This window comes from Tachysurus vachellii, chromosome 9 (assembly GCF_030014155.1).
Source record: "Tachysurus vachellii isolate PV-2020 chromosome 9, HZAU_Pvac_v1, whole genome shotgun sequence".
In the NCBI taxonomy this organism is placed as follows: Eukaryota; Metazoa; Chordata; class Actinopteri; order Siluriformes; family Bagridae; genus Tachysurus; species Tachysurus vachellii.
In genome coordinates, this window is record NC_083468.1 from 15248145 (window position 1) to 15271298 (window position 23154).

The 23154-nt window shown below is 41.2% G+C and overlaps 2 protein-coding genes across 2 annotated transcripts in view; one reads left to right on the forward strand and one right to left on the reverse strand.

Annotated features, from left to right (window-relative positions):
• Positions 1–7797, reverse strand: part of LOC132851104 (hydrocephalus-inducing protein homolog) — a 75346-nt gene extending 67549 nt beyond the window's left edge. Inside the window, 9 exon segments of the mRNA XM_060877739.1 lie at positions 261–360; positions 1550–1733; positions 1909–2110; positions 3501–3625; positions 3705–3904; positions 5340–5474; positions 6546–6665; positions 7012–7137; positions 7666–7797. Coding sequence (XP_060733722.1) covers positions 261–360; positions 1550–1733; positions 1909–2110; positions 3501–3625; positions 3705–3904; positions 5340–5474; positions 6546–6665; positions 7012–7137; positions 7666–7797 — 1324 coding nt within the window.
• mbtps1 (membrane-bound transcription factor peptidase, site 1) overlaps positions 1–23154 on the forward strand; it is a 252276-nt gene that overhangs the window by 184102 nt on the left and 45020 nt on the right. The gene's annotated exons all lie outside the window — the stretch shown is intronic.

The following is a 23154-nucleotide window of genomic DNA, read 5'->3' on the forward strand; positions in this document are numbered from 1 at the left end:
AGAGGATGGGCCCAAGAAATATGTTACATGAATTTTGTTTGTTGACTAAAATCCCAAAAGACTGACGTGTCATTATGTTACCACCCTTTCTTCACAAACCTCTGGCAAACTAATGCAAATGTGGCGAAGTCTATGAGAGAGTCTTATACACACACATCCAAACCACTCATGACTGGCTTAAAAAGAAGTAAACAACAATGATATTTGTTGCACATTTAAACTTACATTCATTTTAACATCAAAATTAGGCTAAACAGTACCTGTGACATCACAGTATACAGTGTGCTGGTAAAGTTTGGCTTCTTGGGGCTTGAAGATAACGTTGATTTTTGCTGTGCAGTTTGGCCAGATGTCCCCCTCCTGTAAGCAATACAGAGAGATACTAATTTCACCATAATGTTCTTTCTACTCCACTTCACTATAAAATGCATCCTAAGGCACTTCGGTTGCTTTTAGATGTGTTTGAAGGCAACACTGTTTGGTATTGATCATGTTAAGGGTAATGAATGTAAATTAAATTAAAATGTATTATAAAAAGTAACCTCAGTAGTGTCCACAACAGAGACTAGAAAGCTACAATTAAAAAACTTTGTCTGTCTCCAGTTACAGGCTAGGTTGTATTATAAGATTTATCTACAACAACAATTCACTGTGTAATTCACTAGAGACTACATCTTACATATTCATAACTACAGTATATTGCAAAGAAGTTTGCTGACAAGGCTGCCAGTCCAAGAAAAAAATCATGTATTATAAAGAGAACATTTGACAAAATCCAATCAAATCAATATCAGGCCAACTATTTGTGGTTGATATATATGTCACTGCCAAGGACTACTAAACCATTCTGGAGGACCATGAGTACCCAATGGTTCAAACATTGCATGCTGAAGGTGGTGCTGTGTATCAGGATGATTTTGCACCTACAAATATATTTAATGCACAGCTATATGTTGTTGAAACATTTTAATAGAACATTTTTTCTTAACTATGTTTTTAAATTATACATTAACATGCTTAAATTATTTTATACCGTTTAAACCATGACTTTCCACATTTTTAAACAATATCAAATAATTTATTGTTTTATCTAAATAAGCAATAAATAAGCTATAATGTATACATGCAATTGTTCATATAAATATAGAAACCCTGCACAATGAAAAGGGAGGTCACGTTGGGTCTGTGAAATGGTACAGGGTTAATTAGACACTACTGATAATAATAATAATAATAATAATAATAATAATAATAATAATAATAATAATAATAATAATAATAATAATAATAATAAATCTAGAATGTTTTACTATTTTTTAATGTTAAATGTTTAATGTTTTACTAGAATGTTTTACTATTTCTATTTATTTACTTAGGACAGGATTTGTAAACTGTAAATTTGTAAACCACTGTTGGTATTGTGTGTGTGTGTGTGTGTGTGTGTGTGTACGTGTGTGTGCGTGTGTGTACATGTGTGTGCATATGTGTGTGTGTGCGTGTGTGCGCGCGTGTGTGTACGTGTGTGTGTGTGTGTGTGTCCATTAGACACCTGTGGCTCTATGATGATATGCTGGTCACTGAAAACTAGCCGGTCCTGATGAGGCTGCTTACGTCTGTCCTGGAAGGTGCGTGAGAGCAGGGAGAGGCGGTCTCGAAGAGTGGGGTCAGCGTCACACTCTGTTAAAAACTGTTCCATCTCATCATCTTCTTCCTGCTGCAGCTTAGAAAAGAACCTAGATGGAAAAAAGAGGGATAGAGAATGTCAGAAAGAGAGAGAAGATCATATTAAAATACAAAATCCCTAATATTCATGACTGCTTCAGAAAGGAGGAGCATCTCAGCCATCTCAGAAAGGAGTTCTGGAGTTCTCAGAATCTATTAAGAGTGCTTTAGGCAAACATATTAGACCTGAGTCTATGCTGTTCCTCTTCCACCTCAGTGGCAAAGCTCTTCCACTGGAAATGCACTATGGTGTCACTTCTGTTCAGAATAGCCACTGTGCACTGGTTAGCCATGGAGATGTAAGTCTTTTCCACCCACAGTGAATTCTTATCCAACCTCACATTTATATCTGTGGAGGCTCCATACAAATTTATGTAAATATCTTCTCCTATAAAAGAACAAAATTAGATAACATTGGATTATAATTCACATTTTGAGAAGTAACAGTTGTACTCAGGAAACATTGATCAAAATCAGACTCAAATGCTTTTAATTACTTGTGAATGAAAACCAAGGTGGCAGTGTTTTACTTCTGAGTTGGCAGTTCACAATTCAAAACATGGGCCCGAGTCAGGAGCAATGAAATCATTGCAGTATTTTAACTGATTTTTGTTCATTTGTCTACATTCAAAGCAGGAGTTTCATGCTCATGTTTCTTTAAATACTACACACTGTTTGTGACAGCAAACTCGGAAACGTCTCCCTTTATTTATATAATATTTTGGAAAAACATATTACACTGTTATTGAGACCATTCTGGTAGTAAGAAATAGGAGAGAGAGGAGTTGCTGAGGAGGAGTTTCCCATAACTGCTGCTGGCATGAAGAGCATTGGTGTATAAAGAGACATGATGCATCTCTGTTTCTCATTCATATTTAACTGCAGTAAGCCAGGAGATAAACAAATAAAGCTGTTAAGATAGCATCTAGAATGTACAATAGTTTAACAAGCTCATCCCTGGCCATGAGACAGAGCACAGACAGTCTCTAAAACAGATAAAAATGAGCGATTTAGAAGACATAGTTTTCACTAAGACTGCAAATTCATACTCTTTACTGAAGAGTATGTTCTCATCGAAGGTTTGTTAAGACTGCAAATGAATGCACTGAGACAGCTTAGACACATTCTGCAGAGAATGTGCATATACACACACATGCTGTACATACCTACATACACAGTCCAGATTTTGCAAACGAATGCACAATCAAAAATTTCCTTATTCTTATTAAATATGAATAAAGATAAGCAGTGCTCTTGCCCACCAGCTAAATCTTATCAACTTATTAACCCCAATGTGCCATTTATGAAGGTCATATTTTAATGCAGACAACTAATATGTCAGAATTGCTTACATCACTGTGATAGAAAACATCAGAAACAAAACATGGAAATGTTCTCTTTAAATAGCTTTTCTTTTCATTAAGGAACTCCACTAAAACAACCAACCAGTATAATAACAAATTAAACAATAAAAAGCAAAAAAGCCTTAAAACATCAATGCTCGGTTTCTTTCACCTAGCTGCACATGTGATTCAATGTGTTTTATACCATATTAGCCAAAGGGGTAGGTAACACTGCCCTTTATTTTACGGTGCCAATCAAAAACTGATAAATCCATTCAGTCCTACTTCATTTAAATCCATTCCGTCCTACTTCCTTAAATTAGGATACAGTAGATGCTTCCACAATAGAACTTTAATATGATTTTTTTAAATGATAGTTATTACACTGGAGTGGAGCAGCACTGATGGCAGAGCAGTACACTATAAATACTGAACCTGTGTGGTAATGGAGGAGCAGTTGTTGGCTGTGGTCTCCTGTAGTTGTGGGTAGAAAATCAACAGTCACCTGCATACTCTTGCCAACACTAAGTGCTCCTACTGAAGGTTCTACAGAAAATGGGCTATAGAAAAACATAAATACAAAGTAAATACACACACATATGCAAATAACTGTTTCACTTTATTATAATGAGTGCTTACTTCTGTGTGCTGAGCTGAAATTTGGCCTCGCCTTTTCCAATATTGCGTACAAAGAGGGTTTTCTGAGATAAACATTTCACAGGACACAGAGAAAAGTGCAGCTCATCTGGAAAGTCCAGGATGGCACGTGGCCCTATTGCCCGGATGGGTACCTCAAACTTCTCCCTCTCAGTCATAAAGATTACTTGGTGGCTATAATCCTATCGAAAAGACCATGAATGGAAATGCAGAAGCTACATGAGTTTGTTATAATATAGATAAATTATAATATAGTAAAATATAATATAATATTAAACCTCTATAAAATACATAAGCGATGTTACATGTGATAAGAAGATGAACAGGACAATATAGAGTGCACTTATATAGAATTTTCTCTATCATCATACAGAAGATTCAGTGTTTATATTATTATTTATGTTATTATTATACCCTGATTTATAACACAATGTTGTTTTTTTATTGAGGCTACAAATTTGCACATTCTCATAATCATTTAAATTTTAAGGCACATCTCCAAGATATTAAATTCAGGTTAAAACAGTTAAAACCTGGCCTCTTTGGAAGATTAGCTCTGTGAAAATAACTGTACTCTGTAGGTTCATATGACTCTGTAGGTTCATTCATAACTCTTTCCCCGAGAAGGACTGGCATCTTATCCAAGCTTCCTAGTCCAAGGTGCCCAATGTTCCTAAGCTCAGGACCTACCATGACACTGACAAAGATAAACTTTCCCTGACGATGAATGAATGAATAAATGAACACTAGTCTCAAATATGGAGCATTGCTTTAGTGTCATATGTGGCCATGCTTTCAGAAGATTTGAGATATTTTCATTCCAACTAAATCACTGAGTTATATTACAACTGATTTATATTCTAGCATAATCTAAACTAAATCCTATATTTCAGTGTCCTTTTGCACTATAGGAACAAAAAATATTCGCCCCTTCTAATATCATTGAGCAAAACAAACCATTAGTCATCAATATGAACCCAGGATGCTTCCTGTGGGTTAGTGAGCAATGTTGAATTTTTGTGACCATGCTACAATCAGTATTAATGTGCCATCGTGAAAATGCAATTTAGTCACCGATACAACACACTGCAGAAAAGCAACTAATGGGAAGTGAGTGGGTCTTAGAAGAAATACAATTTCCTACAGGCCCAATCCTCTTATTACATTTCAATGCAGTAACCCCTTGTACAAGTTGTAAAAGCTGTACAAGTACAAGAACTTTAAGCCATAATAAAATATGTTAACCTGTAATGATCTATAATCATTATTATTGATCATTCTTTGCAAATAGACAGAATCAACAAGAGTCCAAGAAGTTTCTTCTGTATCAGGTCATGAAAATTAACCTCTTTAACTGGACATGCATGCTGAAATACAATACAGTGCTAATTCAGTTTCTTTAAGTTTACTGATTTCCACTGTGTTGCAAAGATACACAAAACTGAGCAGTGAATTTGACTAGCAAGGAGAAAAAGCAGCAGTATATGTGTAGCTCATGTTTGTGTGCCTTCTTACAAGGGTTATTTAAAACCAGGCTTCCTCTTGCTTTAATATAACTTTGGTGATATGACCATTTTTGCACAGTCGACTGGAAACGTAAGCTTGAGTAAAACGTACCTTGTTCTCCTGTGGAGTGAATTGAACTGTAAAAGTGAACGCCATGCCTGGGGCCACTTTGTTGCATAAATCTACTGGGCTCACCACTTTGAAATATAGTGAGTCGTCTTTAACCACCTTCACAAGGCGAGGGATCTGAAAGTTGCAGGAGAACCCACATCAATCTTAGATACAACCATATGTGTACTTGCGCATATACCATTTCAATTGTTGGTGAAATTATATGCATGTGGCATTTTCAGCTCCAGTCATTAAGACCTGTAAAGTTTACACCAAACTCATTAGTTGAACCAGGAAGTGCAAAGGTTCTGGAGTAGTAGTCAAAATGTTGTCAATTGAAACCCCATGACTGCCAACACTAGCAATGATCTATTGTTAAACCTTAAGCTTACACTGTGCAGGTATATGTTTTATTTATATGGATGTATTTGCTGTCTGCTAACTCAGATGTGTTATGGTCATGTGTTTATTTTGTGTGAAAAGAATACTTCTTATTCTTAGTAAGATAATATTATTGACTGATCAATTAACATGTATGTTCTTGTCTTCTCATTTTTTTGCCTTTTTTTTAGCAGGAAAAACACTGAGTTTAAAAATCTATTTTGCAAGAGAGACCTGATCAAAATAGGCAGCAGCACAGTTTACACAGGTTTAACAAAAAGCATACAAACAAGCATCAAACCTCAGTGCTTTATGGTAAACAGTGTCCAAATCATGTATATATATATATATATATATATATATATATATATATATATATATATATATATATATATATACATACAGTACACACACACACATATATGTGTGTATACAGTATATCACAACCATAGTCTAGCACATACTGTAAAAGTGGTTCTGTAATCTGCATCTACTTTGGAGTAATTTTGTTTAATATATATATTAATATTAATATAATATATATAATATATATATATATATATATATATAATATATATATATATATGTCTCTTTTATTTTTTAAAGAGACATACAATACTACAAAGATTGTCTATGTGCGTTACATTCATGCTTCTAATGATTTCTTGCCTTTGTAACTGAGGGAAGTCAGTTTGGGGTACGTTAGATTGTACCACCATACACCATATGTACTGCCATATATGTAGATCATCTTAGATTAGATATGTAGATTAAAAATGTATTTATATTCAGACACACAGAGAGCTGAGCCCATCTTGAAGTCACCTTGTCATTATTGCGTAACACCAGTGGCACTTCATACATCTCAGAGGGCAGATAGTTCTGGAACACAATCTCAGACGGGTATGGCTGGAAGAAAGGATGGTCCACATCTACAGCAGAAAACTGGGAACAAAACAAAACAAAAAGCCCCTCAGAGAAACGAAAGGTCATTTTTCTAAGACCTCCATTTCTATACACCCTTCCCCTTGATATGACTTATTGACATCAATTACATACATTACATTACATTACATACATTACATTACATGACATGACATCAAGAGAAAGTGGTACTCAGAGGTACAATGTATACATGCAATGCACACATTTGCCCTGCATAAATACCACAGAATCAAAATCCCATTAAAAGCATCCAGTAAAGCCAAATGTTTCTGTCCATTTAAAGTACATTTACAACCAAATCTCACAATAGAAAGAATAGTTTAAATAGTTTACCAGTCAATTTTACCTTTTGATGTGTTGTCTTACTCATGTCTAAAAGTTCCAGAATGCGAGGTGGAGACATCTTATTTGTAGTAGTATGTCTCTCCTCTGTCGACTGAGACATTTCATGTGCATATACAGATGGAGATAGCTATAATGAGATAATCCACAATGAGTTCCTTCATGAACATAGAATACATTTATTTATGCAGGTATCATTTTCAACAGTACCTACTGTAAGTGCATAAGTGCAAACATTTATGTAGTGTTACTATGTAATGTTAATATATTCCAGTTATACAGACATGCATCATAAATTGTTGGACCACTGCTGCACCACTAGAATGGGAGTATTTGCTGCAACAATTATTATTTTTTTAATATATGGTGACTTTTTTAAACTTAATATTAAAAAACCTTCAGTCATACAGTATGTGTTTTACAAATACATGGGACACTGGGACAAAAGATTTTGCACCAGGCTTATAAAGGTTTCAGAAAGCTGAGGTTTACAGTTAGTCTTCTTATGCATTACACACATTCAGGAACAGGAGTTTGTTGTGAATGTTTGTCCAAATTTACAGGATCTTCATTTGTTGTAATGTTATGATTAGATGTTTGGGTGACATTATTTAGCTCTGTTAATTGTCAAGTCAGACCCACATCATTTCTTATTCACCTTTCTGGTTTTGTCCTCCATTTTTACCAGCTTGGGATTTCTTGATGCTGCTACTTTAGTCTTCAATTATTCTGACATCTTCAGAGGCAAGGATTGCAAATCTGGAAACTCGAATGCAGACAGATAGACCATAGTTAATGGCATATTTCTGTATTTATCAAGCAACTAAAAAAACAAATGAACACAGTTCGAGGAGTTCTAGAATAATATGCATTGATAAATAAATACATACAAAAATAAAGGATAAATTAACGTAAACATTAGCGAGTAAAGAGTAACAAACTTGCTACGATAACAGTAAGCGCTTTTACCTAAAACATATCTGTCAACACCTCATGAACACATTAGTCATGTCAATTATGCTAATATTTCTCATACGAACCCGTTTTTGTTTTCACCGTTATTTGGTTACATGTATATATACACCAGAAACAGAATATACGTGTATAATGTTAGTTAGCTACTTACGAGCAACACGTATTCAACACGTACACGTTTTTCACAACACGCGCAGCTTGGTGGTTGCCATGACAACAAGCCCTCTGATTCTGATTCTGATTTCAACACGCCATTTGATACGCTAGAGCAGGGGTCGGCAACCCGCGGCTCCGGAGCCCGCAAGTGGCTCTTTCATCCCTCTGCTGCGGCTCCCTGTAGATTTGGAAAATAATATTTAATTTAAATTTATTTTATTTTAGTTAGTTAGTTTAAAAAAATAAAATTCTAAGATTTTGCTCTTGTAACATTAAAATAAACCGTGTTTATTTTTTTTGTCGCTCAAAATATGAGTCATATTTTGTTTTTCTCAAAATCATCTTTCCTCCGCGTTGGACAAAATACACAAGTCTCCATGTGCGAACACCTGAGACAGATTCCAAGGGACCGTCTGCAAAGTTCAAAACCCGAAAAGGGAATACAAAAAACAGTCAATAACTTCACTGTAATACACTGTACTGTCACCTGCTCACACATCACTGATGTCCTGATAGTTATACTACAACACTTATTTGGGAGAAATGTCTTTTTGTATAATTTTTATGATTTTTCATAATAAAAACATCAATAACTTCACAGTACAGTGTATTACAGTGAAGTTATTGACTTTTGTTTGTATTCGCTTTTCGGGTTTTTGCACTTTGCAGACGGTCCCTTGGAATCTCTTTCTCAGCCATTTGCACAGAGACTTGTGTATTTTGTCCAACGCGGATGAAAGATGATTTTGAGGAAAAATTGGGTTGTAGCTGCCTCTCTACATTACTACTATAAAAAAAGAGGTGTTATTTGTGTAGTAACAGCATTTGGCTCAGGAGTTATTGACTCGGGAAACTCCAATCTGTGAATATGCGGCCAACTTTACTTAAGTGTTAAAATTTTGATGTCATGAATACGAAGAGGACTCGGACATTGAACATTTTATTTGAAAGTAACCTTCCACCCAGCGTCTTTTTTGTTAAGGTTAGTTCAAACTGTTCAAAATATTTTTGTTTGCTTGCAGAAATAAAATTTCGTTTACTCGGTAGCAGTTCATTGATTTCATAAATGCAACACACTAGTTTTTTCTATACTTTCCATAATGGTAAAAAACGATATATGCAGTGTTATCTTCATTTTAGATGTCAAAAGGGTTTTGTGGCTCCCTGTGTTTTTTTTTCTGTAGGAAACGGGTCCAAATGGCTCTTTGGGTGTTTACGGTTGCCGACCCCGAGTCTACAGTGGGCTGGGATGATTGGATAACAGGTTGCACTTGTGACAAAGTGCTACCTGTTACCATAGATATCTACACCTAGATGGGCATTCACTAAATTCCAGGGGTTTCGTTACCAGACGTAAAGTGGGCGTGTTTCCGGAGGTCCGGAAAAACGCCCTCTTTAAAAAAAACATACATACGAAGGACAAAACAGTCATACAGGTAGATTTATTTTAGAAAACAAATAAACAAGCAAAAACTACAGTTATGGTTAGATTATCAAATAGGCCACGCCCACCCGATGACGCAATATCTGTTACGCTGTTCTGAAATCCCTGGAAATAAGTGCATCCCCACCTAGATGTCGACTTGGGGTCCTAAAAATGCGTCAAAACCGCCGCCATCTTGGTACAGGGGTCTTGTACTTCAAATCCATGCACAGTGCCGGACTTCTGTGCTGCGTTTGAATGTTCATACGAACGAAATCTAAAAATCATACAGCAAGGGATTACATTTCACAAGTGAGAATGTGTTTTATGATATTGAATGTTAGGAAATTATATTTCTGGTTACGTTGGTTTGTTTCAGTCCTTGGTTAACGACCGCAGCTAATCCATGCTAGTTACCCATTAGTTTTTGACAGTTAGGGAAACCGACAATGTTTGACCTAAGTAAAGTTGGCCGCATATTCACAGATTCGAGTTTCCCCAAGTCAATAACTCATTAGCTAAACGCTCTTATTACACAAATAACATCTCTTTTCTATCGTAGTAATGTAGAGCGACAGCTACATTTTCCTCAAAATCAGCTTTCCTCCGCGTGGGACAAAATACATAAGTCTCTGTGTGCGAACACCTAAGAGACAGATTCCAAGGGACCGTCTGCAAAGTGCAAAACCCGAAAAGCGAGTACTATAAAAACAGTCAATACAGTCAAACAGTCAATTCAGTAACTTCAATGTAATACACTGTACTGTCACCAAATTCAGCTTACACATCACTGATGTCCTGATAGTTTTACTACAACACTTATTTGGGGGAAAATGTCTTTTTGTATAATTTTTATGATTTTTCATAATTAAAAAAATCAATAACTTGGATATTCCTTTGGATATTCACCCAGCAAACAAATCATTTGAGCTGGTTTACGAGTAACAGAAGAAATGGCGGTTGCTGTTGTAGATAAAATAACTAGAAAATGCCATGAAATGGAAGGGATTTGTGGGGAACGAGAGCTTCGTTCACTTGAGAGTTGTCTAAGAAATTTGCGTCGTATTGAACATTTATTGTCTCCAGACACACTTGAGGACCTACAACAGAGTCTTGATGGTCTCAGGACACTGATGTCTGAAGTTATGTTACCTGTAAATCAAGGGATTTCAGCCTCTCGAATTCATTTAGGTGAGTTTATTGTGCTTTAAAATCAAATCAAATCAAAGTTTACTTATAGAGCACCTTTTTAAAACAGCAGGTGTTCACCAAAGTGCTGTACAAACTATAATATAAACAATAGAACTAAAAAGCATAAAAAATAATTAAATAAATAAACACAATAAACAATGCAATAAATACAATAATAATTAGTAACATGATTTAACGTTTGATATTAAAACATGATTTAACGTTTGATATTAATCACACAGTAGATCCAGGAAGGGAATAATAGACGTACCCTAACACTGGTCTCATGTTCTGTTTTGTCTTTATGTGAAAGGTGTGTGTGTAGAAGAGCAAGGTAAAAGAAGAGCTTGGTAAAAAAATAAATGGGTGAAAAATTGGCAGCTATGCACTCTGTCCCTAAGTGTAATGACCGCCCTCTTCTCTCTCTTTAAGCCATCACTAGAGGGAAATATAGCAATGTTGGGGAAAATGAGGTCAGAGGTCGATGATTTGCAGCACAATGTTCACATGTTAGCAGATGCTCAAAATGCAGAGACAACAATGGATAAGTTCACATATTAATGGTTTAGTTTCCCCTTAGGAGTGCGGAACGAGGTATGTTGTGTAATAGTTCATGTTCATTTATAGGTATTACTTATTTGTGACATTACACTCTGATTAAGGCAGATTGAACTCTGCAAGTGATTCTAAATATTACCGTGGTCTGCTCTAAAAGGATTTACAGTGTGATTATGTATTTGTTTATTATGTTTATGTTAATGTGCTTATGTTTATTTGTTATTTGTCTTTCTATATACATAGTTTTACCATGCAATGAAGTGTGAAGCATTAAGTTTAATACACTGAAGGCAAGAAAGGATGCATGGAACCTGTTAATGCAGACTGATGCAAAGAAAAGGTTTATTGCATCAAAAATAAACGTTCAAGCATCAGTGAAAAACTCTCTGCCTTATTCTTTGGAACTAAGGGGCTGCTACACTAAGGGTAAAGGAAGGTGGAAAAAAAACGATGCCGTGGTTGGAGGATGAATGCAAAGAGGCAGTTAAAGTAGAGGACTCAAAGTACACGGACATTCATGTGATTCACTTCAATGCTTGGTTCCGTTTGAAACTGTGGTTTACAATCAAATTATATTGACAGTGTGTTTTTTGATAAGTAATACAATTTAAAATATAATTTATTTATATTCATCCTTTGTTTCAGGACGACAAGGACGACCAGCCATTCAGGTAACCAGGGACCAAATTGATTTTCTTTTGAAGCAAGGCAACACAGTTAAGCGAATTGCAAAACTTTTGGGATGCTCCTCCTCATTTTTATATAAGAGGTCAAAGTTGCTTGGTATACCAGTGAGGAGCAGATTTTCTGCAATAGAAAATGAACTTGAACATCATGTAAGAAGGCTTCAAAACCTGCATCCAAATTCTGAATATGAAGTAAGTGATCGTTTACTGTATTGTACAATTTTTATGCTATAACAGATTTATTTGTTTTTTAATAACTGACATTATTACTACTTTATGGTGTGAGAGATGTTGGCTCAGGTAAACCCAGCAGCAACTGCTAGGAGATGGAGCAGCACTGTGGCAAGACGGATGTATCATGCACCTTACCCCAACAGCCTTTGGCATATAGATGGAAATATGTGCCTTATAAGGTAAATTCAGCATGGGGAAAAATGTTGGTTACCCACAATCGATGACCTCTATACTGTAATGCTTTAGTCAATGCTATAGGTCAGGTTTTCAAGATTTAGCAATGCAATAGACATCAAGTCAGTGCTACTGACAATTATTTGGCAATGCCATAGAACACCAGTGAAATAGCTATTAGCCAATAAAGACAGCCAGTGCATAGTTTCATTTGTGTGCTTTAGTGTAAATGTATGACCTTGGCAGCCTGTTTTGTTTGTCTTGATCATAAAGGCTGCAACTCAAGTATTTCTTGTGGTAGACTATAAAAAGCACAGTGATGACATCTAACACAGCATTGTCATGACACCTTTATTTATTTGTTGTTTCACACTTTAAATAGGTACTTGTTCAATAACCACAAGTATGTTTTCTCTCTTTGTATTCACCCTTTTAGATGGGGCTTTGTAGTTCATGGAGCCGTAGATTGACATTCGCGGGTGATCACTTATCTGAATTGCAACACTGACAACCGTGCCAACATTGTGCTGTCTCAGCTTCTTAAAGCCACGTGCCTGTATGGACTGCTGTCCAGAGTCAGATCAGATTATGGTGTTGAGAACCTCCAGGTCTTTTTTATGAATCTTTTGCAGGGTATTGAGCACCACAGTTTCATTACTGGGGAATCGGTCCACAACCAGAGAATCAAACGTCTCTTGAGGGATGTGTTTTTGCATGTGCTGCAATCCTTTTACAGCATGTTTTATACTCTTGAGGACTCAAACCTTCTGGATCCAAGTAATGATATCCACAAACTTTCTCTTCACACAATTTTTCTTCCCGAGATTCAAAAAACCCTTGAGCGCATAGGGAGGCCTGGAATAACCATGCTTTGCGTACAGAAAACAATCGAACACCCAGTCAAATCTGGACAGAAGGCATGCTCTTAAATATAGCAGTGGACTGTGCTGCACTCAACAATGTGTTTGGGGAAAATCCCTACAGACCACAAAATTTGGAGCCAGTTCTGACATGACATGGAATTGACTCTTTACCCACTACTGATGATGATGTTGATGATCTCCCTGCTTTAATTGAAAGGCAATCTCAAATCAATCAGAGTCAATCTCTCATGCTATTGATCACATTTCAGATTTGAAGATAAAGTATCTGACATGCTGTGCAGAAATTCCAAATGCTATCAAAACCTAAAACATAAAATCACAACTGAATGCATCTACTGTCAACAGAGCACAAGAGAGATTTTTCGTCTTACTGTATTATAAGGTTTATACATTTGTTTACACTGCAATTAATTAATGTAACATCCCTTCTTAAATTAATCTGTGTACCACATTAGCACCTAACCAGTCTGTGGGAGCCAGAATTAGTTGGTTGATCAAATACTTATTTTACTCAATGAAATGCAACATTCACTCACTCACTCATTTTCTACCGCTTATCCGAACTACCTCGGGTCACGAGGAGCCTGTGCCTATCTCAGGCGTCATCGGGCATCAAGGCAGGATACACCCTGGACGGAGTGTCAACCCATCGCAGGGCACACACACACTCTTATTCACTCACGCAATCACACACTACGGACAACTTTTCCAGAGATGCCAATCAACCTACCATGCATGTCTTTGGACCGGGGGAGGAAACCGGAGTACCCGGAGGAAACCCCCGTGGCACAGGGAGAACATGCAAACTCCACACACACAAGGTGGAGGCGGGAATCAAACCCCCAACCCTGGAGGTGTGAGGCGAACGTGCTAACCACTAAGCCACCGTGCCCCCCTGAAATGCAACAATTTATTACAATTTATGTAGTTTTTTTTTTTTTTTTTGGATTAAAAAAAATACATTAATTTGTTCAGTTCACTGATACCTATAGTAAACATAGCAAAGTTCTGCAAACATTGTAGAAACTCTAGAAAACATTAAATTTAGAAAATTTTTGATTCAAGCTTTTGAGGTGACAAACAGTGTGGAACACCAACAACAAGAAGTTACAAACAGCAGTGGTGTGGGTGAACTATTACATTCACAGACTGTTCATGGAACTCAAACCAGGAGCCTGCATAATTCCCTCAATCATATTTCTTGAAGATGTTATAAAACATTATGTTTGGGCAGGCGGAGGATTATTTGGCAGGTATTTGCCTCTGAAAAGATTTTATTGGCTTCATGAAGGAACTGAATTTGTTGACAATGTAGAAATCCCAGGGGAGGCACTACTGATTAGGGTTGCAAAATTCCGGGAATTTTCAATTAACGGGAATATATGGGAATTAACGGGAATATATGGGAATTAACAGGAATATATGGAAATAAACTGGGAATTTTAAGAAAATGCAGAGTTGCCTATAACAAGGAACTTAAATGTAGTTAAAAAAAATCTTGCAGCATAATTGTGTTTAAAATAACCCTGAATTTGTACCCTGCATATCTCGGTCACTTGCACACAGCACACTGCTTACTGGAGGGCCATTGAGGCCAAACCCCCTGCAGGTACTTGCATTCTTCCATAACATGCACAGTAACACTTTATTTTAGGGTCATTTAACTAGTTGCTTATTAGTATGAATATTAATAGAATATTGGCTATTTATTAGTACTTATTAAGCACATATTAATGCCTTATTCTGAATTGTACCCAATACCTAAACTTAATAACTACCTTACTAACTCTTAATAAGCAGTAAATTAGGATTGTTACACATACACAGATAATTTGATGACCCTCCCCCCTCACACACACTCCCTCTGAAATAAAAAAAACCTCCATATGTCACTTAAGGAGGGATTCACCTCCATTTTCCAGGCCTTGACTACCACAGAAGCAGAGACCTAATAAGCTTGAGAAAAAATGCTTCATTTTACATTTTGACTGGGACTTTTTTAGAAGGGCAAGGGTGGGGGATGCTTTCATTTTACAGCAATTATAGGGAAATATGCTTATTACAATTATTAAGTTTATTACAAGCATAATAATGTTTATTATGAATGTGTTACTCAATGAAAGAATCAATTAAAGTTCTACTTACAATTAAATCAGTCAAGAGATCATTTTTAAAATTTGTATTATCTTGCATGCATGTCTGCTTATGACCAAACAAAATGTTTATTTATGTTTGTATTTGTATATGATATAGTTTATATACATTTCCCTATATTTCCAAATAATTCCCATAAATTCCTGTAAATTCCTGTAGATTTCCATAAATTCCCGTAAAGTTTCCAATTTGGAATATTCCCAAAATTCCCCAGATTAAGTTCCTGTGGAAAGTTTACGGAAATTTACCGGAAATTTACCGGAAACTTTCCGCCCCTTTGCAACCCTACTACTGATGCTCCAGATGTAAACTCCAATACTTTTTCAAGGTTGACTGGACTACATTCTCCTTCTGCAACACAACATAGTGGTGAAAATCAATGGGTGTATTGAAGTAATTTATACTGACGTACGTGTCCCTTAGTGACACTTGTTTTTGGATTGCGTAGGAAACCCTTCCACAATCCCACTAAGGAATGTGTCTTGGATTGCATGGGTTAGTGTTGAAAACACAAAATCAACTATCAGAGTTGGTTTTACCTTGAATGCAGGTGTGCTTTAAAGTCCCTCGCTCTTCTAACAAAGGATCCTCTTCAAGTTCTTCTACTTAATCTATTGTTTGAATCTTTAGATGAAGGAGTCAGACTTAGACCTTCTTGTCTGTTTTTATTAAAACCAATGTAATACAGATAAATATGTAATATATGTAAAATAAAATAAAATTACAAATAAAAAAGTCAAAATTTCAGCTTCTTAAATGCTAATGTTTTCTGGTTCCTTTACTCCTTTATGACAGTAAACTGAGTATCTTTGAGTAGTGAGCAAAATGACAGGACATTCATGGAAACTATACACAAAAAACTTTGGGATATTACTGTCAGGGAGCTACCTGACTCTTCTCCCGTGCGTGCCCCGCCCGCACGGAGCGGCTCGCCGGCGTACTAATTACAGACACCGGACTCGCGTTTCAACCTCATCAACCACCATATATAATCCCCTCTCTCACTCTAACCTCTGTCCGTTATTATCTATGGTTCGGCTGTGCTTTTCACTACATGCCTGTGTAAATGCCCAGCTTCGCGCTTCGACTAAAGCACTCCCTAGGATTTGGACACAGACTGCCGTTTGCATTCACTTCCGGACTTCGTGGGCCGCGCTCCCTAGTGCACCACCGGATATATCATTGTCTCTGCTAACCAGTTGTTTATGGCATTAAAACTGTTTGCCTTCACTTCGGCTTCCACCTCTGCGTCTGGCATAACAGAATAACGGACCTCAAAAAAAAGAAAAAAAAAAAAAGAAAAAAAGGAATAAGAGAGGAATTTACTTACCGGAACATGGAGAACCGACCCAGCACATCCTCCGATCCGGTTCAGGATCTGGTCACTTTTGCGAAGTTTTCAGTGCCGCTTCCGGGGTCCTATCCACAGCGGACCAGCTGCTTAGCTTGCGCCAGGGGAGGGATGACATCACGGCGTACAGCTTGCGTTTCCGCACCTTGGCGGCATCTAGTGGCTGGAACGAGGCGACGCTACTGGGGGTATATCGGCTGGGTCTTTCTCCCGAGATTAAACAGGCCATGGCGGTGTTTGATGACGCTACGGGGTTGGAGGACTTCATTGGGAAATCCATCGGCCTTTCTCAGCGACTGTCCGCATGCCACCCCATGTCACCAACCTCGGGGGAACAGCCTGGACTGGCGGCCACCCCTGACGCCGAACCCATGCAGCTGGGTTCTCAGAGGCTTCCCCGGTGGGGGAGGAACAGCCGCCGGGCTTCGGGCAAGTACCAGTATGGTGGGAGCCCGGGCCACTCCAGCGCCAGATGCCCCACGTGTCCTGCACCGGCAGCGGTGAGTACGGTAGAGTTTCCATCTGACATTTCTACTCTGTCCACACTCCCGGTGACGCTTCTAACTCCCTCTCTCTCTCTCTCTGTGGATGCGCTGGTGGACTCCGGCTCGGCAGGGAACTTCATCTCTCAAGCCTGCCTCAACAGCTTGCAGCTCCCCCGGGAGAGGGGTTCCCAGGACTTAGCCGTCCAGACCATCCAGGGACGCCCACTGGGTCGGGGCTGGGTGAAGTACTGTGCGCCCATAGTGACTCTATGTGTGGGGCTGTTCCATAGAGAGGAAATAAGGTTCATGGTGCTCGACGAGTCCACTGTCAGCGTGATCCTGGGTAGGCCCTGGCTGAAACAGCACGCCCCTGCATGCTCCTGGGACCCCTGCGATATCCTGCAATGGAGTGACCACTGCCGGGAACACTGCCTCTCCCGGCTGCCATCCAGGATCCCCAATGCCCTGGTAGGCGCCACCAGGGTGGAGGAAGCTACGACATCCCAGCAGGCAGCGATCCCCACGGAGTACCAGGCCTTCAAGGACATGTTCTGTGCCCAGGCGGCTACTCGTCTCCCCCCTCACCGGCTCAGGGACTGCTGCATCGACTTGCTTCCAGGGGCTAAGCTGCCAAGGGGCCGAGTCTACCCCCTTTCCGCTCCAGAACATCAGGCTATGGAGGAGTACGTCCAGCAGGCTCTCCGGCAGGGGTATATCACTAAGTCATCCTCCCCGGCTGCGTCGAGCTTTTTCTTTGTGGGGAAGAAGGACGGGGGGCTACGTCCATGCATTGATTACCGACAGCTTAACGCCCAGATCTCCCCTCTCCCTTACCCTCTCCCGCTTGTCCCAGCAGCTCTAGAAGCCCTAAGGGAGGCACGGGTGTTCACTAAACTTGATCTCCGGAGCGCGTATAACCTGGTACGCATCAGGAAGGGGGACGAGTGGAAGACCGCCTTCATAACGCCCTCCGGACACTACGAATACCGGGTCATGCCGTACGGCCTATCTATCGCCCCAACTGTGTTCCAGGGGTTCATGAACGAGGTGCTCCGACCCTTCCTACAAAGATACATCATGGTTTACATCTATGACATCCTGATATACTCAAGGAACCTGGAGGAGCACCATCACCACGTCCGTGAGGTCCTAGGGGCACTTCGTTCCCAACAGCTCTACCTTAACCTCTCCAAGTGTGAGTTTCACCGTGAGGAGGTGCAGTTTCTGGGCTACGTCATCAGTGCACGGGGAATACAGATGAACGACAGGAAGGTAAAAGCAGTGAGGAGCTCCGCCAGCGCTTTTGCTCCACTCCCGTGTTGCGTCATCCAGACCCCCGGAGGCCATTTGTGGTGGAGGTGGAAGCCTCCTCGACGGGGGTGGGGGCCGCTCTCTCTCAGCGATCAGGCACCCCACCACAGCTCCACCCGTGCGCTTTCTTCTCACACAAGCTCTCGGCGGCAGAGCAGAACTACGACATCGGCAACCGTGAGCTTCTGGCTATTAAGCTCGCCCTGGATGAGTGGAGGCACTGGTTGGAGGGTGCAGAGCACCCGTTTACTGTGGTCACAGACCACAAGAATCTCCAGTACCTGCGGGAGGCCCGGAGACTCAATGCCAAGCAGGCTCGCTGGGCCCTCTTCTTCACTCGGTTCCAATTTCACGTCACCTAACGAGCTGGGGCACTTAACGGAAAGGCCGACGCCCTGTCCCGGATGTTCGGGCCTGAGGAACCCAGACATCCGGACCCCATTCTTCCCCCTTCGATCGTCGTGGGGCCTATTGTCTGGGACATGGACAGCGAGATCCGTGCTGCCTCCATCAAGGAGCCCACCCCCAACAAGGAGCCTGCCCCCGGAGGCTGCCCTGAGGGAAGGGTCTTTGTTCCCACATCCTGCCGTGGTGGGCTAATCCAGTCGGTGCATGAGGGACCGGGCACGGGCCACCCAGGAGAGAGGAGGACAGTCCAGCTCCTTCAGGCTCGCTACTGGTGGCCGAGGATGGCAGAAGAGGTTACCCGCTACGTCCAGGAGTGTTCCACCTGCGCCATGGCCAAGGTACCTCGCCACCTGCCCGTCGGCAAGTTGGTGCCGCTCCCCGTCCCTCAGCACCCCTGGTCACACCTAGGGATCGACTTCTTGACCGACTTGCCACGGTCAGGGGGTAACACGTGTATCCTGGTAGCGGTGGACCGCTTCTCTAAAGCCTGCCGACTTGTGCCTCTGAAGGGGCTGCCCACGGCCCTCGAGACAGCCGAGGCCCTGTTTCATCATGTGTTCAGGAATTTCGGTCTCCCGGAGGTGATAGTTTCGGACCGTGGGCCCCAGTTCTCATCTCGGGTTTGGGAGTGCCTTCTTCCAGCTCCTGGGGGTGTCAGTGAATCTGACCTCAGGTTACCACCCTCAGTCCAACGGCCAGGTGGAACGCAAGATTCAGGAGCTGAACAGGTACTTGAGGACTTACTGCAGCCACGATCAGGGAGATTGGGCACGTTTCTTGCCCTGGGCGGAGTCTGCTCAGAACTTGCTTCGCCAGTCTGCTCAGAACTTGCTTCGCCAGGACTCCACGGGCCTCACCCCTTTCCAATGCGTGCTGGGGTTCCAGCCGCCCTTATTCCCATGGTCGGACCAGCCCAGCGACGTGCCTTCGGTGGACGCCTGGTTCCGGGAGAGCAACCGGGTCTGGGAATCGGCGCACACCCAGTTGTGTCGGGCCCTCCGCAACACCCGCCGGCACGCTGACGCGAGACGTCTGGAGGCTCCTAGTTACCGCCCCGGGGATCGAGTGTGGCTCTCTACAAAGGACCTGAAGATGAAACTGCCGTGCCGCAAGCTCAGCCCCCGGTTCATTGGGCCATTCAGGATCTCCAGGAAGATCAGTGACGTGTCCTACCGGCTGGAGCTGCCACAGAGGTACCGCATACACCCAACCTTTCACGTGTCCCTGCTGAAACCGTGTGTCTCGCCCATTTCTCGCCCTCCAGGTGGCCCCGTGGCGCCCGTCCAGCCGGAGGTCGTAGCTCAGCCTGGCGTCTACGCAGTGCGGGAGGTTCTTGACTCCAGACGGCGCGGGGGTCGCCTCGAATACCTGGTGGACTGGGAAGGGTACGACGCTGAGGATCGGTCTTGGGTAGCACGGCAGGACGTGCTGGACCCGGGTCTGCTAGCAGAGTTCCATGCTGCCCACCCGCACCGCCCGGCACCCAGGGCTAGGGGTCGTCCTCGTCGCAGGGTCAGGGCGTCCGGAGCCGCCCCTGGGGGAGGGGGTGGTGTCAGGGAGCTACCTGACTCTTCTCCTGTGCGTGCCCCGCCCGCACGGAGCGGCTCGCCGGCGTACTAATTACACACACTGGACTCGCGTTTCAACCTCATCAACCACCATATATAATCCCCTCTCTCACTCTAATCTCTGTCCGTTATTATCTATGGTTCGGCTGTGCTTTTCACTACACGCCTGTGTAAATGCCCAGCTTCGCGCTTCGACTAAAGCACTCCCTAGAATTTGGACACAGACTGCCATTTGCATTCACTTCCGGACTTCGTGGGCCACGCTCCCTAGTGCACCACCGGATATATCATTGTCTCTGCTAACCAGTTGTTTATGGCATTAAAACTGTTTGCCTTCACTTCGGCTTCCACCTCTGTGTCTGCCATAACAATTACCTTTTCCTGATTAATCAACAAGGTTTCTATATACTCCTGGTCCTGCTGGGCACATATTGCATGTCATTCTTGACTAAAGCAAATTGTAAAAATATATTTATCACAAATCATGACAAAATAGTATACACACATACACAATAAAAATTGTAATCAAATTGTTCTGTACCATGTCAAAATGGGTTACCTGGGGCCTATTGCACAAAACTAGAATAAGGGATTAAGCCAGGATATCTTGGTGATCCTGGCTCAATTTAACCGTGATCCGGTTGCACTAAAGCTGGATTAGTGGGCAGTACAATGTTATGGTATAAATTACTGTAACCCCTTTTTCAGGGTTAAACTACAACATATATAGAAATGGCGCAGCAGGAGCCTGGATTCTCAGCGGTGAAATGGTGAACGATGGCTGATCTCCCTGTACTTATGTAGAATTACTCTAAAGCCCAGAATTAGTATTTGTGGTGGTTAACGAAGAAACTCCATTACTATCCAGTAGTGCGGTGCCTCCACTGGTGATTACTACACTTACTGATAGTGAGCAGTGCGTAATGTATGTCACCAGAACATGAAAAATACAGTAAGAGTACAATGTCCTAAACTTGGTGTGCGTGCGCGTGTATGCATGCGTGTGTGTAGGGGTGCGTGTGTGTATGTGGGTGTGTGTATGTGTGTGGGAATGAGTTGCCACTACACCCAGTTATAATAACATAGAAACAAATAAGAGTTTATTAATTTACTGCAATAATCAGACTGCAGCATCAATGTCAATGACTTCAATGACTTCAAATGAAATAAAAAGGTCATGTAAAACAATGCCTTTGGATATCAAATAAACAACAAATGTAATAGTTCTCAAAACGCTTGTTGTTGGGGCCCGTTGGTGCACGTTATAAAATTCACCAAGATGAAGAGTTACTAGTTTCCGATCCTCTGCTTCACAAAATGTCCGTCCTCACGGCCGAAGCGATGTCTCGTGGTATCCTTTAGCCCGCGAAACTCCAGCTCACCAAACGTGGCTCACAATCCGTGTTCAACGCGATGCGCGAGCTAAGTGTTATTAGCATAAGCTACCAGGTACGAAAACCATCCGCTGTTCACCGGTGAGACCTCGATGTTCACGACCGGCGCCCCTCAGTTTTTAGAGTCAAGAAAACAATGTTAGAACTCCTTTTTCGTTATCAAACAATTCCTTTTTTTTTTATCTAGTTTCTTTTCTAGCTCGCCCCTCGTGCGCACTTCCTCAAAAATCTCTCTCGCTTCCCGGGCTTCCTCATTCTCTGCCCCGCCCCCCTGCATTCATTGGCAGATGCATCCAATTGACTCAAACAACAAACCTGATTGGATGATGTACACAGTCCCACATCATATCAGATGCTCAAAACTGCAAAGCATTCATGTACATTAAAGCAACTGCAGCAAATAAACATGCAGGGCAAAATTGACACAGTTCAATGCTGTCATCCATACCCCTACTTTACAGGTGCTTGCACCCTCCCCCCACCAAAATACAGCATGTCCACATGCTGGATAACACTATATAACCAGGTGAATGAGAGAACAGAGGTAACAATCAATCAACAAAACAAACTCATTACCAGATACTAATAATATAATAATAGATACTAACCAGATACCAGGCTAACCCAGGGTGTAATGGCATGGGAAATGTATGGCAAAAGTACAGGTATGTGAGTACATGTGTCGCAAAGGGCATTTAAATTGCACCACCAGGGATGAGACCTATTGTAATCCCCTAGACATGTTTCCCGATACACAGCACAATGTTATGAACCTAAAACTGGGGTTTGGTTTGGCCCTCCCAGCTTCCCATAAGCCAATCGATCAATAGGCTTCTTTTCTCTGGCTGACCTACGAACTAATGGAGGAACTGAATCTGTGGAATCTACATCTAAGTAAGCTAACAATGGAGCATGAGTACAGCTACCATTTTGATCTACATCTGCTACAGTTTCTCCAACCTCAGTGTCTGATGGAATGTCTGTCAGGCCACTAATTTCATGCTCTGCATTAAAGCTACTTGAGCCAGTGGAGACACTCGGCACCGGTGAATTTGGTTCGGACTGTGCAATCCAATCAATTTCTCTCATAGGAACATTTTGAACTGCATCCTCAGCATAACATCCAAACTCCGAATCAGAGTCTGAAGAATTTTCGTCATGGTGACTATCAGGGGGCAGCATTTTGGGTTCAGCA